Source organism: Gigantopelta aegis, chromosome 12 (genome assembly GCF_016097555.1).
Source record: "Gigantopelta aegis isolate Gae_Host chromosome 12, Gae_host_genome, whole genome shotgun sequence".
Taxonomy (NCBI): Eukaryota; Metazoa; Mollusca; class Gastropoda; order Neomphalida; family Peltospiridae; genus Gigantopelta; species Gigantopelta aegis.
The window spans coordinates 12,594,414-12,609,384 of NC_054710.1; the positions used below are offsets into that span (position 1 = coordinate 12,594,414).

General features: G+C 36.4%; 1 protein-coding gene across 2 annotated transcripts in view; it reads left to right on the top strand.

Moving 5' to 3' along the window:
• The first annotated feature begins 3,016 nt into the window (after positions 1-3,016).
• Positions 3,017-14,971, top strand: part of LOC121385746 (B-cell receptor CD22-like) — a 44,417-nt gene continuing 32,462 nt past the window's right edge. For both annotated transcript variants that reach the window (XM_041516515.1, XM_041516516.1), the window contains exons 1-5: positions 3,017-3,179; positions 6,344-6,533; positions 7,624-7,929; positions 9,768-10,061; positions 13,426-13,746. In XM_041516515.1, coding sequence (XP_041372449.1) covers positions 6,452-6,533; positions 7,624-7,929; positions 9,768-10,061; positions 13,426-13,746 — 1,003 coding nt within the window. In that variant the 5' untranslated portion in view covers positions 3,017-3,179; positions 6,344-6,451. The remainder of the gene's footprint in view (positions 3,180-6,343; positions 6,534-7,623; positions 7,930-9,767; positions 10,062-13,425; positions 13,747-14,971) is intronic.

Genomic DNA, 14,971 nt, shown 5'->3' on the forward strand with positions numbered 1-14,971 from the left:
TATTACATGTATATACAATTGTGTGTTTCCATGCATTGTATAACAAGTGTGTGTTTCCATGCATTGTACAACAATTGTGTGTTTCCATACATTGTATAATAATTGGGTGTTTCCACGCATTGTACAATATTTGTCTGTATGGTCATTTAATGTGAATTTATTGGTTTGTGGATGTATCTGATCAAGATGTGACTTGATGCTATTAAAAACAATCTCACTTTGTTTTGCCTCCAAATACATTTATCTTCTGTAGTTGAAATACAAAGCTTGTATCAGGGGTGAATACAGTGCCCTTTTCCCTCCTGCACAAAATTCTAAAAGGTTCAATTTGAGTTTGTCTCACAAATTTGCTGAGTTCCCCAAAAGGGAGTGAGATCTATGGAGGGTTTCCCGGACATGCTCCTTGGAAAACTTCAGAAGTGAAGATGCTAAGTTAAAGTTTTGTTTTGTGTAACTACACCACTAGAGCACATTTATTAATTATCGGCTATTGGAAGGAAGGAAGGAAGGAAATGTTTTATTTAACGACGCACTCAACACATTGTATTTATGGTTATATGGCATCAGACATATGGTTAAGGACCACAGAGATATTGAGAAAGGAAACCCGCTGTCGCCACTTCATTGGCTAATCTTTTTGATTAGCAGCAAGGGATCTTTTATATGCACCATCCCACAGACAGGATAGTATATACCACGGAGATTTATTGGAGATTTACCCATGAAAGTCCAACTTAATCTGGTCAAAATTTCATATACCCGTGTCTGACAGAGTTATGGTCCTTAAAGTTAGTACATTTGAAGGGGATGTGTATTGCTTTAGCAGTATTTTCTGAATACTTGCGTTTTTGATAATTTATAAGTTAAATTCGTAAAAAAGTTTTAATTGGAAAAGACTTTCAAATTTGATTTCAACCTGATTTTTGGAGATAAAACTTGTTTTAAAACATGTCCAGCTGGCTTTTTCTCGTTAGACTGGCAGCAACGGATGCGACACTTTAAATGGGCAACTACTGTATTCAAATTTCGCTAACATGTATTCTATATATTGTTAAATCTTCCACAGAAATATCAAGTTGACCATTGAAAACATATCCTAAATACTGGACTTTTCGAAACGCCTCAAAATTCGAGGTTGGGGAGCACCTTCAACACCCTCCTCTTTAACCTACACTTGCAGTCCCCCCCCCCCCCCCCCCCCAGCAATTTAATTTAATTATATAAGTAACCTCTCGAGCATGCATTATACAAACTTTAATATTATGTACACACTATAAATTCCTAGCTATACGTTCTTAACATGATAACTTACTGTGCTTTTTCAAAGTTCCCCCAAATATGATGGGGGTAGTATATAATCTATGCCTATGCACCCCCATCTTCTGATACGGGACCTGATAAACGAGCAATTAAACAAACAAATACCTTGATTGATATATTGCAGAACAACAGAACGCCACAGTAGTTAGCCGTGGCGGATCCAGCAATCCATTTAGGGTGGGGGGCATTGACATGAGGCGGAATGCCAATGGAACTTTGGGGGAGGTTTGGAGGGGATCGTAAAAAAATTAAAATATATAATAAAATTATAACTCACAAAATTTAGGTGTGTGTGTGGGGGGGGGGGTTGCATCCCCCGATCCGCCTCTGGTCAGATGTTGCCATTAGGTTGGATTCATGCATATGGTTTTTTTTGTGTGGGTTTTTTACACTTATACACATTTAAAATAAATATGCTTATAAATGTCAGATAGCGGTTCTATTCACACGTTTCTGAGGTTAAAACTCTAAAAGGTCTACTCACAAGAATGTACGTAGTATCGCTTTGACATCAATAACCATATTAATTAAAACGTCAAAGCATTGTTGACGTCATGTCAAGGTCAGGTCGGGTCATAGCGCTTAACGTGCACATTCAGAGCAAGCTGTTTTAGCGCACGCCTGTCATGGGCACAGGTGCCGGCCACACACACACACACAGAGAGAGAGAGATACACACAAAAACACATAGGCCATTACTAAAAATTAAATAAATGGTTTGTTTTTCAGAATATGGACGTAGCGCTTAATCTAACGAATGTTGCTGAATTTGGCCTGCAATGCTGGTGTGTTACTGTAAATAAATAAAGTCTGGCAGTTGGATTCAATTAGTTTTCTTCTCTTTTTTTTTTTTTTTTTTTTTAAAGTAGAGTTAAAGTTCTCCAAGCTGTTACAAGATCTGAATATGATTACTATATAACGTTATTTCTCCCAATCAAGTGGAATGCCTATACATGCAATCACCAATACCTGCTGAAGATGATCTTTGACCTCGTGAAACATTGTAGGTGGAACCCGCCTGTGTCTGTTTAAAGGGATGTTCGCCTGTTTAAAGGGATGTTCGCCAACGTGTTCCATCAAATACCCCATTCATTTAATATTAAGCGCACCCCATCCCGAAAACCCCCAAAAACAAACTTAACCGTGTCCACTGTCTAGTGCACAATCGCGAGCGTTGGTTTATGTGCTTCACACCAAATGACCACATCGGGAACATCGGGATCGAACATTTACCGTTAGCTCTAGCTGTCGCCGATTAACTACTACTGCAAGTTTAGTCAGCAAACTTTTCGCGAACTATTTTACTGGTTCCTGACGTGGCCATTTGATTTACCGTGAAGCGCATAAACCAGTCTAGCGGACGTTTTTCTGCTTGGTTTGGCTGAACTCAGCCCTGGATTTAGTCCGTCCCACAGGGAAAGCCTTTTTTTCTGAGACGATTGTTTTGTAAATTGCACACACAGATAGTATTTGTTTGTTATTTCCAAAACACTTTTACTTTTCTTCTTATGTCATACCAAACTGAAATTATTAACAAAACATTTGTGTAGAAGGATGGGACGGACTATCTATAAGACTATATAATCACATTAGCGCCCCACACATTACCGCCAAATGCAAACGGATATGACGTACGCAAACGGGATATGACGTTTTGGAAAGACATTCTTTGACCTGACATGAGATCAACAAGATGTAAAAGCTGAAGAAATGTGAAAACTGTTCACAATAGGGCCTATTTAATAAGTTGCCAAGCAAATGAGAATTTTATTGGATATATTAATTTAGTATCTATATTGTCGACTCCGCAATTCGTTTCGATCTTTAAACACTGGTGTTGAGGGGGTGTGGGGCCACAGGTAGGCCTATCCTCGAACAATAACGTCAGATAATGATAGAGAAAACCCGCTGTAGCCACTTCATGGGCTACTCTACTCTATTAAATTAGCGGCAAGGTATCTTTTATATGCACCATCCCACAGACAGGGTAATACATACCACGTACAGCTTTTGATATACCAGACGTGGTGCACTGACTGGAACGAGAAATGGGCTCACCGACGGGGATCGATCCAGGACGCACCGCACATCAAGTGAGCTGGGCTACGTTCCGGCCCCCATTTTTAAAGAATGAATTCAAGCAATGTTATAATTATGTTCATACTTTTTATAACACAATTTTTAACTATAAGGGGTGCAGGACATATAACCAAGTGGTAAAACGCTTGCCTCATGCATGGTCGGTCGGTGCATGTTGGTGGGCCAATTGGGCTATATTTCACTCCAAACCAGTGCACCACAACGTGTATCAACGGCCATGGTATGTGCTATCTTGTCTGTGGGATGGTGCATATAAAAGATCCCTTGCTACTAATGGAAAAATATAGCAGGTTTTCTCTCTAAGATAATGTTTTACATCCAATAGCTGATGGGTATGCATTAAACAGTGTCCGAAATAAGCATGTGTTAAATCAATGTGATCTAGTGGTGTTGTTAAGAAAACAAACTTTAACTTTTGAATAACTTTGAATAAATGCTAATTTTAGGAACAACTGGCAAATTTGATTTTGATTTAGCGAACAAAATTCATGTAATAAAATTTTTGTATTTTATTGAAATTTTAGATGATTTGGTGAAATGTTTTGTTCACCCAGAGCTATAGGCCTGCATGTACATGTGTGAAAATTGACTCAAATGATGTTCTTTCCAGTGTGAACCCAGATTATGGAGGTGTGTGTGTGTGTGTGTGTGTGTGTAGGGGGGGGGGGTGATGTATAGCCCAGTGGTCAAGTGCTTGCCTGATGCGCTGTCGGTCTAGGATGCGGTGGATCCATATTGGTCTGTTTCTTATTCCAGCCAGTGCATGCACCCCGACTGGTATATCAAAGACCGTTAATGAGTTACATGGCAGGTCTTCAATTCCCTTTTGCTGCATTTCATTTCATTTGAACTTTAATCTTCGTACTTATATCCAATTAAGGTTCAAGCACGCTGTCCTGGGCACACACCTCAGCTATCTGGGTTGTCTGTCCAGGACAGTTGGTTAGTGGTTAGTGAGCGAGAAGAGGGTGTAGTGGTCTTACACCTACCCATTGGGTTGTTAAAACTCGCTCTGTGTGTGCCGGTACCGGGCTGCGAACCCAGTACCTACCAGCCTTGTATGTCCAGTGGCTTAACCACGACACCACTGAGGCTGCAAATAGACTACTATTGTCCGAACCAAATTGTTAACAACTACAAAAAATTACTCTCCTACCTTTAATTGCCGTTAGATTTCCTCCAAAGTTTGTCCAGACACAAATTGCAAAAAACCCACTACAAATATACAGATTCCACACACGAGACTGCAACGATGTCTCCGATATTGTCTTTGCTGAGATTGCATAGGGAAAAATACATGCAGATTTCTGCTGTCTGCCATGTTGCTTGTTTATGGAATACTCTTCAAGAGGGGTGAAAGCCTCCAAAGTATGTGACACAATTACTATGAAATCGATGATCTCTATTAAAATAATAATAATAGTAATAATAATTTAAAAAAATAATAATATGACGTCATCACGTTTGCTTTTATATCATAACATGTTATGACGTTGTTAGATTAAGTCCTATCCTTTCACCCCTCTTGAAGAATATTCCATAAAAAGTCAAAATGGCAGCTGATACAAAATTACATGCTTTTTTCCCTATGCACTCGATATAGGTGACATGGTTATCATCTGGTATGTGGAATCTGTGTCATTGTAATGGTTTTTTCAAGATTTGTGTCTGAACAAACTTTGGAGGAAATTTAACTGCAATTAAAGGTAGCAGAGTAATTTTTTGTAGTTGTTAACAATTTGGTTCGGACAATAGTATGTATATATATATTTATCCAGCAATCACTGTATACATTGGCAAGATATGATGACTAGATAAATGTCTATATTTTCAGTCACTGACCAAAAATATAGGTCACGTGACATAAGCCAGATTTTCAATAAACATACTTGTTAAATCATTTGTTGAAGTGCAGTAAATACAAATAACTTCTAGTTTTGCGATAACAATACAAAACTTGTAGATTTATTTATGAATTAGAGTTTAGAAACTCTTTTTTAATGTGACAGAATTATATTGTCTTGCAAATAATGACGTCATGCATCTTGTATGACGTCATGCGGCAAAAGCCTTGCTAGGTTGACAGTGCTCGATTTGCGTACACAAAACTGGAATAAATAATTAGTTTCCGAATATTCCTGTGGGATTGCAGGATAAAAGAAATAACTGGTTACTGTCTTAAGATATCGGCTTTATCCTGCTCAGGTTGAATGACGAATGCAGCTCGACAGAGCCTCGCTGCATTCGCCATTCTAACCATCGCAGGATAAAGCCGATATCTTAAGACAGTAACCAGTTATTCCATATATATATATATATATATATATATATATATATATATATATATATATATATATATATATATATATATATATATATATATATATATATATACTCTTCAAAAAAAAGTAGGGGAACCTGAAATATTAATGTTAATATCAACTATTAGACCAAACATACGTTTTGACCACAGACATCCTAGTAAAGAACATTCAGGTCTGCATCACGCAGTTGCCCCATACATGTATGTGGGGTGTCATTCTCGATTTTGACAATTTCCAGGAAGGTCCATTAATCACTGGAACATTCTTTCTGTCAATCTGTTTCATTCTGTTGATCATATAGTTATTGTTTTGTTTTAGTAATTTTTATTGTTTGAATTTGCGATTTACTGATAAAAAAACTTTAACTTTCAAATTTCACTTCTGACCCCAATCGTCCTTCAGGATCTTTGGTGGTCATAAAACCTACTGTAATACTGAACTACGGGTTATAATGTTTGCCCAATTAATTCACTGTTATCATAAAACCATTCCCCACAGCTAATATACCTTACAATTTTGGCAATTGTAAATTCTTATTTGAGTTCCCCTACTGTTTTTTGAAGAGTATATATATAGCCATAATGTGTTATCTGTTACAGAAAGAAAAGGCGACAAAGAATCTCCTCCATCTATCTGTTTGTGTGTGATTACATTTAACAACACTTCAACGGTGTACTACGTAGCTGGAAAATAATCTGAACAATGTCATGTGTTCTTTTACTGCTGCAAAATTCATATGCACCATTGTTTTGGTGAGCGCATGGCTTTGTGCTGAATCTTGTGAGGAAAGTAAGTATATTTTTATAACTCTGAGTAAGCGACAGCATTTTATTGTACAATGGGTATTTACAATGTCCAAATTATGTAATAAATGGAAAATCAAATTATTTACACCAGTAGACTAAACTAGTATATAGAGAATACGTACTACATGTACATGAGTGGCTGTTAGATACCATTTATCTTATATTGTATCTTAATGAGCGAAAGCAGATTTAAAATAAATTTAAATGCCTTTTCCGATGAAAACCTATTTTTGTACTATTATCAACTCCTGCAATTGTGCGTGGCAGTCGTAAGTGCCTTTTTGCCTTGAACTATATTCCGGTTTTTTTTTCAATGGCATTTTTTTTTTGCTGTGGACAGTTTCTTAATTGCAAGGCATTTGATCATTATTTGATACCTGCAACAACCAATGTGTTTTTCATGCTGGGGTCACATTCATTCATTTCAAACAGACAGTGTGTGGGTTTTTTTGTCATGTGGTGCATGTCGTTAAATATTTGTTGATTCATTCGTTGATTCAATCGTCCTTCATTCAGCTATCATTGTTTTTTTGTGCTGGGGTGCATGTCGTTAAATATTTGTTATTTATTCGTTGATTCAATCTTCCTTCATTCAGCTATCATTGTTTTTTTGTCATGTGGTGCATGTCGTTAAATATTTATTCATTCATTCATTGATTCAATTGTCCTTCATTCAGCTATCATTGTTTTTTTGTGATGTGGTGCATGTCATTAAATATTTGTTCATTCATTCGTTGATTCAATCGTCCTTCATTCAGCTATCATTGTTTTTTTGTGCCGGGGTGCATGTCGTTAAATATTTGTTATTTATTCGTTGATTCAATCTTCCTTCATTCAGCTATCATTGTTTTTTTGTGATGTGGGTGCATGTCGTTAAATATTTGTTATTTATTCGTTGATTCAATCTTCCTTCATTCAGCTATCATTGTTTTTTTGTGCTGGGGTGTCGTTAAATATTTGTTCATTCATCCGTTGATTCAATCTTCCTTCATTCAGCTATCATTGTTTTTTTGTGCTGGGGTGTCGTTAAATATTTGTTCATTCATTCGTTGATACAATCTTCCTTCATTCAGCTCTCATGCCAGACATTGAACGCATTACATTCGTTGAGGGCGAGGCCAGCTCCATCTCCTGTTTCATATCAAACGGAACGGCGACGTCACTGACGATGAGCTTGCTACAGCCCAATCTGACATCGGAGGAGCTGCTGGAGGTCAGCGAATCCGGTTTCACAGAGGCTGAACCAGACTGCTGGCAGTACTACATAAAATACAGCTTCGTGCCAAACCGGAGGATGAACACGGTACCCCAGTCACAGTTCAGCTGCAGTGTCCGAAACAGGAAGGGCTTCTTTTCCAAACTAGATATCATTGTTGAAGGTAAAAGAAGTTAATGTTTAGTTTGTAGGCTACATGTGTATATGCATTGTACGCCTAGGGTGGGCCCATTGGGCTATTTGTCGCTCCAGCCAGTGCACCACGGCTGGTACATCAAATGCTGCGGTATGTGCTGTCCTGTCTATGGGATGGTGCTTATAAAAGATCCCTTGCTGCTAATCGAAAAGAGTAGCCCATGAAGTGGCGACAATGGGTTTCCTCTCTCAGTATCTGTGTGGTCCTTAACCATATGTCTGACGCCATATAACTGTAAATACAATGTGTTGAGTGCGTCGTTAAATAAAACATTTCCTTCCTTTCTTTTGTACGCGTAGGGCGTGAGATTTAGCTCAGTTGGTTGAGAGCTCGCCAGAGATGCTTAATTGTGTCACAGGATCAAACCACCGCGGTGGATCCTTTCAACTGATTGGGGTTTTCTTGTTCCAACCAGTGCACCACAACTGGTCAAAGGTGGTATGTTATCCTGTCTGTGGGAAAGTGCATATAAAAGATCCCTTGCTGCTATATAATGGAAAAATGAAGCGGGTTTCCTCTGATGACTATGAGTCAGAATTACCAAATGTTTGACATCCAGTAGTTAATGATTAATTAATCAATGTGCTCTAGTGGTGTCATTAAACAAAACAGACTTTCTTTGTACTCGTATGTAACAGGAACATATTTTGTTTTCATATTTTTTTTTAATTAATGCCCTTTGCAATCAGCTGAAAATTGAATAACAAATTTTGTGTATATAGCTTTATCATGTACTGTTACAGATCAAGTTTGATTTTCATGTCAAATTATAAATTTTTCACACAGTTGTGCCCCTTGATTTTAGGAGTTATGAAAATTAGGTTTTTTTTTCCGCAATGCCTTGAGATATTGAGCTGAAATTTTGTGTATTGCCTTATCATGTACTGTTACATATCAAGTTTGACTTTTGTGGCAAACTACCCATTCTTCACAGAGTTAAGGCCCTTAATTTTAGGAGTTATGAAAATTAGTTCTTTTCGCAATGCTTTGAGATATTGAGTTGAATTTTTTTGTATATAGCTTTATCATGTACTGTTACACATCAAGTTTGACTTCCATGGTAAATTAACCATTTTTCACACACTTGTGCCTCTTGATTTTAGGAGTTATGAAAATTAGTTTTTTTCGCAATGCCTTGAGATATTGAGCTGAAATTTTGTGTAGCTTTATCATGTACTGTTACAGATCAAGTTTGGACGTGGTATAGGGGACATTTATGGTTTTAACAGTACTCTCAGAATGCTTGTTATATTTCATATTCCATTTGTCACATATCTTTGAGCCAAAATATTTGAAATCATACTTTTATTACCACTGGCTATCAAAATAATGCCAGAAAACAATGTTTTAATTTGATGTCTTCTGTACTATGTTTTTCAGATGCAGTCACATATGGTCATGACATCAAATAGTCATTTAGTTTCATTTAACCTGTCACTCGCCAAATGACCAAATGCAGATTAAAGTTGAATTAATTTGGCGAATATATTTCAATACTAAATTTCCAAAAAGCCAAATGACCAAATGCAAATTAAAGTTGAATTAATTTGGTGAATATATTTCATTATATACTAATTTGCCAAAAAACGTAATTAGAAAATTGTCTGTCATTTATAGATATACCGCCATTTTTGCTGGTTTTGTTTAAATGAAACTTGAATTTGACGACAGATTTGCTTAACGAATTTAGTGAGTTGCTTTTATTTTATGGGCTTCAGCCTAAACCTTGAATACAGCTGTAGTTAAAAAATGTGCTGAGATTTCGTTGACCAGATTTTTTCTTTTTCTTTTTATGTTGTTCATAGTGAGACCGTTTGGACCAAATGTCACTATTCCGGATGCGCTGGAAGCAGGGATGAGTATAAACACAACATGCTCTGTTACAGACGGGTCTGGACCATTTAGTCTGACCTGGTACTTGGAATCCACAAAGATGAACTCGTCTGCAAAAACGAAAATGAATGCAGACGGGACTAGAGGTATAGAGAACACGTTAGAGTTGGATCTCACCCCGGAGCACAGTGGGAAAGTCCTGAAGTGTGAGCTCGTTCATGGTAGAAATTACCAGAGACACGTCTCAAAGAGATTGACTGTAAAATGTAAGTATATACCTTGTCAGCTAGTCGGTTCATAATTTTTACACAAAATCATAAATGCAGCATTAACCTTTGATGGAAATTATGTAGCTATAAAAAGTCAATTTCAGTGCCCCTGCCATTCTAAAAAAAAAAAGCCAAATCAAAACAAAAATCTGACCCCGATAGCTCTGATTGGTCAGTATGCCACAGAGTACTGTGCATCATGTTCCAGTCACATCGGCACATAGTCTGTGACGTTCTAACAAACGTATTGAAACAAACAAAAATTAAATAGTCAGCTATGATAATTGATTACTGTTAATTACTATATTTTGTACATATACATATATAAATAACAGATGCACATTCAGTAACTTCTGGCTGAAATACAAATATTTTAATGAAGTTTTATTTAATATTTTTTAAAGATAAAAAAAGAAAAATAATAGACGTAGAAAAATACTTGTTTGTAAACGAGACCTAGGCCTATTCCTACATACATGTACCTATTATCATTTCTTTTTATTATTCCGTCTACTTTTTAATTGTCTTTGTCTAAAGTTCATTTCTTGTTTAAAGAAAGTAATAAGCTACACGTTTTGTAAGCTAACAGTTGTGAACTAATCGAGACAATTTTACCGACTTCACTGATTTCCATAACAAGTTCATTTGTGTACATATAGGCTACAGAAGCCACTATTTAATTCAATTCCTTTTTTCATTTTTATATATGAACAGTATAAATCAGTTATCCATATACTTATCAGATGTTGTGAGAGATGAGTTTGTTAAATTACTAACCCACCCCGGCTAAGGGGTGGGGAGAGGGAAAAAGTGAAAACAGGACAATGGCTTAGGATCAAACTTGACAAAATTAGGATGAAAAGAAAATTACGTAGGGTAGGTCAATTCAGAAATTGTTTTTTTTAATTTGGCAAAATTTGGTGATTTCTGCAATTTTTGAAGTTTAATCGACAGTTTGGCGAAAGATTCTGCTCACCCAGAACAAGCCCTGATATATATATATATATCTATATATATATTTTTAAAACTTCATTCACCTCTACAGGTCGAAATAAATGTTCACCTACATGTACACATTAATGATAATACTAAAACAAACTTAAATTTGTTTATTTTTTTAAGTACTATAGGGTTTGAGTTCCTGGAAACATAGTTTTTCAGCGTTATAATTAAAGTTTGTTTTAACTGATGAGAAATTTGGACTATATAAGTGCTTCATTTTGTGGGCTAGTGGAATTTACAAATTATAACCCACTATCTCTGTGGCTAGTGACCGTTCAAACAAATTGTCATACCCTGGGGGGACATTCCCGTAATGTAAGGATATACAGGTATATATATATATATATATATATATATCAGGGGTGGGGAAAAGCCCTTTTTTCCCGGTCTGGGACCGATTATCGATCTCTGAGACCGAAATTATTTTTTAAAAACGCGCGTTTGCCAGTCCCACTTTTGTCATTCTTGTCGGTCCGAAGCATCTGTCCATTTCTATTATTGGAACAAATTCCTATCGGTCAAGTGGACCGGCCAGCCCAGACATCGGTATCTCGTGCATGATTTAAAATAATAAATAAATAGTGGTCAATATGGCTGGTGTTTCAGACGTTTGTGATTTTAAAGTCTGCCTAAGTATATCGCCAGTCACTGAAGTCGGACCTACAGTAGTGTCAGTCAACTGCTACAAGGCTAGACATTTGTCAAAGTCGCTGAGTCGGTCAATAGAATACACAGACATTAACGATAGCACCATCCTTGGTTTAGAGAGCCATCAAGGTATTACACTCCAATTAAAACAAAGGACCCAGAATTTGCAACTCGTTACAATCAACACCTGTTAACACCTATGTACGGAGCTATGTCAGGTCGAGTGTCCTAGTCTGAAGCAAGAGGCTTTTGTGCAATACAAACTGCTTAAAATAGCATAAAATATAATGCAATAATCTATAAATGTATTTATTGTTAACTGTTCAATGTAGTGTATCCAATAATTATAAAGGATTTTAAAATTAACAAAAGGTTTCCACCTGTTTTTTTAACAAGTGGGAGTAAGCAGAACAGCTACATGTACTGTTATCTCAAGAGCCAGTAGAGGTCAAATTTATCCAATCAGTGATGACGTTATTACTCTATTTGTCTAAACATGTGCTAGCTCAGGCTGTCAAACGCTTCAACGGTGCCATCTTTTATTAATTTTCAGGATACAGTACTGAATACTCGTACTTTTTATACATATATGGGAATTAAAATTCATAACTTTTATTCCTTTTTTTATATTATTTATTCTATTATGTAAAATATATACAATTTGTGGGTGTTTTCACTGATCATATGTGATTAATTTTTAATTTTTTTTCGTTTTCATGTTTATCGTTTCACGTTCATGAATCAAGATAAAACTATACAAATATCACTATGATTTTTTTAAAAACTATTAGGCAAATATCATTTTTAATATGTTCTTTTTTTTTTAAATTCCTACCCACCCACCCACCCACCCCGGTAGTGACGACATCAAGTGGGACCGATTGACAATTTTATTTTTCCCCACCCCTGATATATATATGCAAAGGTGGCAAAAAATCCAAAGATCGAATAACTGTAGCCTTGTATGTAAATATGGAAGGTCACTTCGACAAGCCACTTTATACACAACACAATTAAAATTTTAAAAACCTTCTAAATGTTAGTAATTCGGTAATAGGACCACCCCACTTATAAGACCAATTTTCATAAGTCCCACAGGTGGTCTTAATAGAGGAGTTTCACTGTATATATATATATATATACATGTATATATATATATATATATATATATATATAGTACAGTTGAATCCCATTGGCTCGAACCCCATCAGTGCTCGAGAAAGTGTTCGAACTATCGGGTAGTTCGACCTAACCATTCTGTCAACAACGTGTAAATGTAACTCGGGACTTCGTTTTTTGTTCGACCCTTTCGAGTTCAACCTAACAAGATTCTACTGTATGTGAAAATTTGAAGGTGTAATATGACTTTTAATTTTGACCGAGCAGTAAGTTTCCCCAGAGAATAAATAGAGTTCAGCTAGTTGAGGTTGCTAGTCCACCTTGTTGTTGATTCGGGTAACGTACAGTTTAATCATGGTTCCACACTCCGTACTACTGCAGTTTCTCCCATCATCACTGTGCCTATGTCAAACTATTTAAATTTATATTTATACGGTGATACATCATATGGCATTGATTTAAGGCCAGAAAGTCAATATATATATATAGAGAGAGCTCAGTTCAGGTCGCTATATATATATATAGTTGACCTTATTGTTGAGTGAGGTAATTAACGTACAGTTTAGTCATGGTTCCACACTTGTTACTGCAGTTTCTCCCATCGTCACTGTGCCTACGTCAAACTATTCCATCAAAGAAGGCAGCACCGCGAGTCTGGAGTGTTACGTCCGGGCTGAACCGATCAGTGTTGTATGGTGGACTAAAGACAACGCCAACATCAGTGTCGTAGAGTTGACTAAAGACAACGTCATCATCGAAGAAGGTGGTTCTGATCGATACAGCATTGGAAATTCATCTCACGCCTCCCTAACCATACGGAATGTGATGACAGACGACAGTGGAATGTACGTCTGCTCAGCTAGCAACGATAAAGGAACAGCAACAAGTCAAAATATCACAGTGGATGTGATATGTGAGTCTCTAATAAACATTTAGGACCATTCATCAATTGCGTAACACCATGTTACATTTTTGTTTTCTTTTTTTTCCTTTTTATGATTGTGAATACCTCAAATCATTCACAGGGATGAAAAATATCACAGTTGATGTGATACGTAAGTCTGCAATAAACATTTAGGACCATTCGACAATTGCGTAACACCATGTTTTTCTTTTCTTTTCTTATGATTGTGAATACTTCAAATCATTCACAGGGATGAAAATTATTACAGTAGATGTGACATGTAAGTCTATAAATAAATTTAGGACCATTCGACAATTACGTAACACCAACATTAGATTTTCTTTTCTTTTTTAAAATTTGTTTGTTTGTGAATACCTCAAATCATTCTCAGAGATGAAAAAAACTACACAGGCTGAGTCCCATTGGAACTGGGGGTGGGGAATGTGGGGGAGTGACATGTTCCACTTCTACTCGAGGCCTAAAATATTTACTTTTTCATCCTGCTATATGTATATACATGTACTTTACACAATTAATAATGTGTCAACTTTCATTCAATCCTATATCTTTGTTTGACACCCATTAGCCAATTTCCATCATACTCATAATTCATTTACCGGTATTCATTCTTCTCGTTCCAACCAGTGCACCACAACTGATCAAAGGCCGTGGTACGTGCTTTGCTGTCTGTGGGAAAGTGCATATAAAAGATCTCTGGCTGCATTAAGAAAAATGTAATGGGTTTCCTCTGATGACTACGAGTCAGAATTACCAAATGTTTGACATCCAATAGCCGATGATTAATTAATCAATGTGCTCTAGTGGTATCGTTAACTAAACAAACTTTTTTCCATTCATCCATTAATTCATTCATTGTAAACTGATGGCGAAGTGTGTTCTGTATTGTGATTGGTTAATTATATTCTTTTTCCGGGATCAAATAGACAATAACATCCGGAAGGCTAATGACGTCATTAGAAAGTGATGTCATTAGCAATTGGAACAGACGAAGTTGACGATTCAAGGGACTACAGTTAGATTGTAGCCAGGTATTTTTTTCAAGAAATACCAAATATACAGTTAGTTCCATTTAAAAACTATCCAATTTACAATGGACATAACCATATTGAGTCTTTAGATTTGCGGGTGTTATTGTCTATTTGATACCTGTAAATGTTTCATTTTTTACCTCGAGCTTACGCCTTCGGTCAAAAATGACATTTGCAAGATCAAA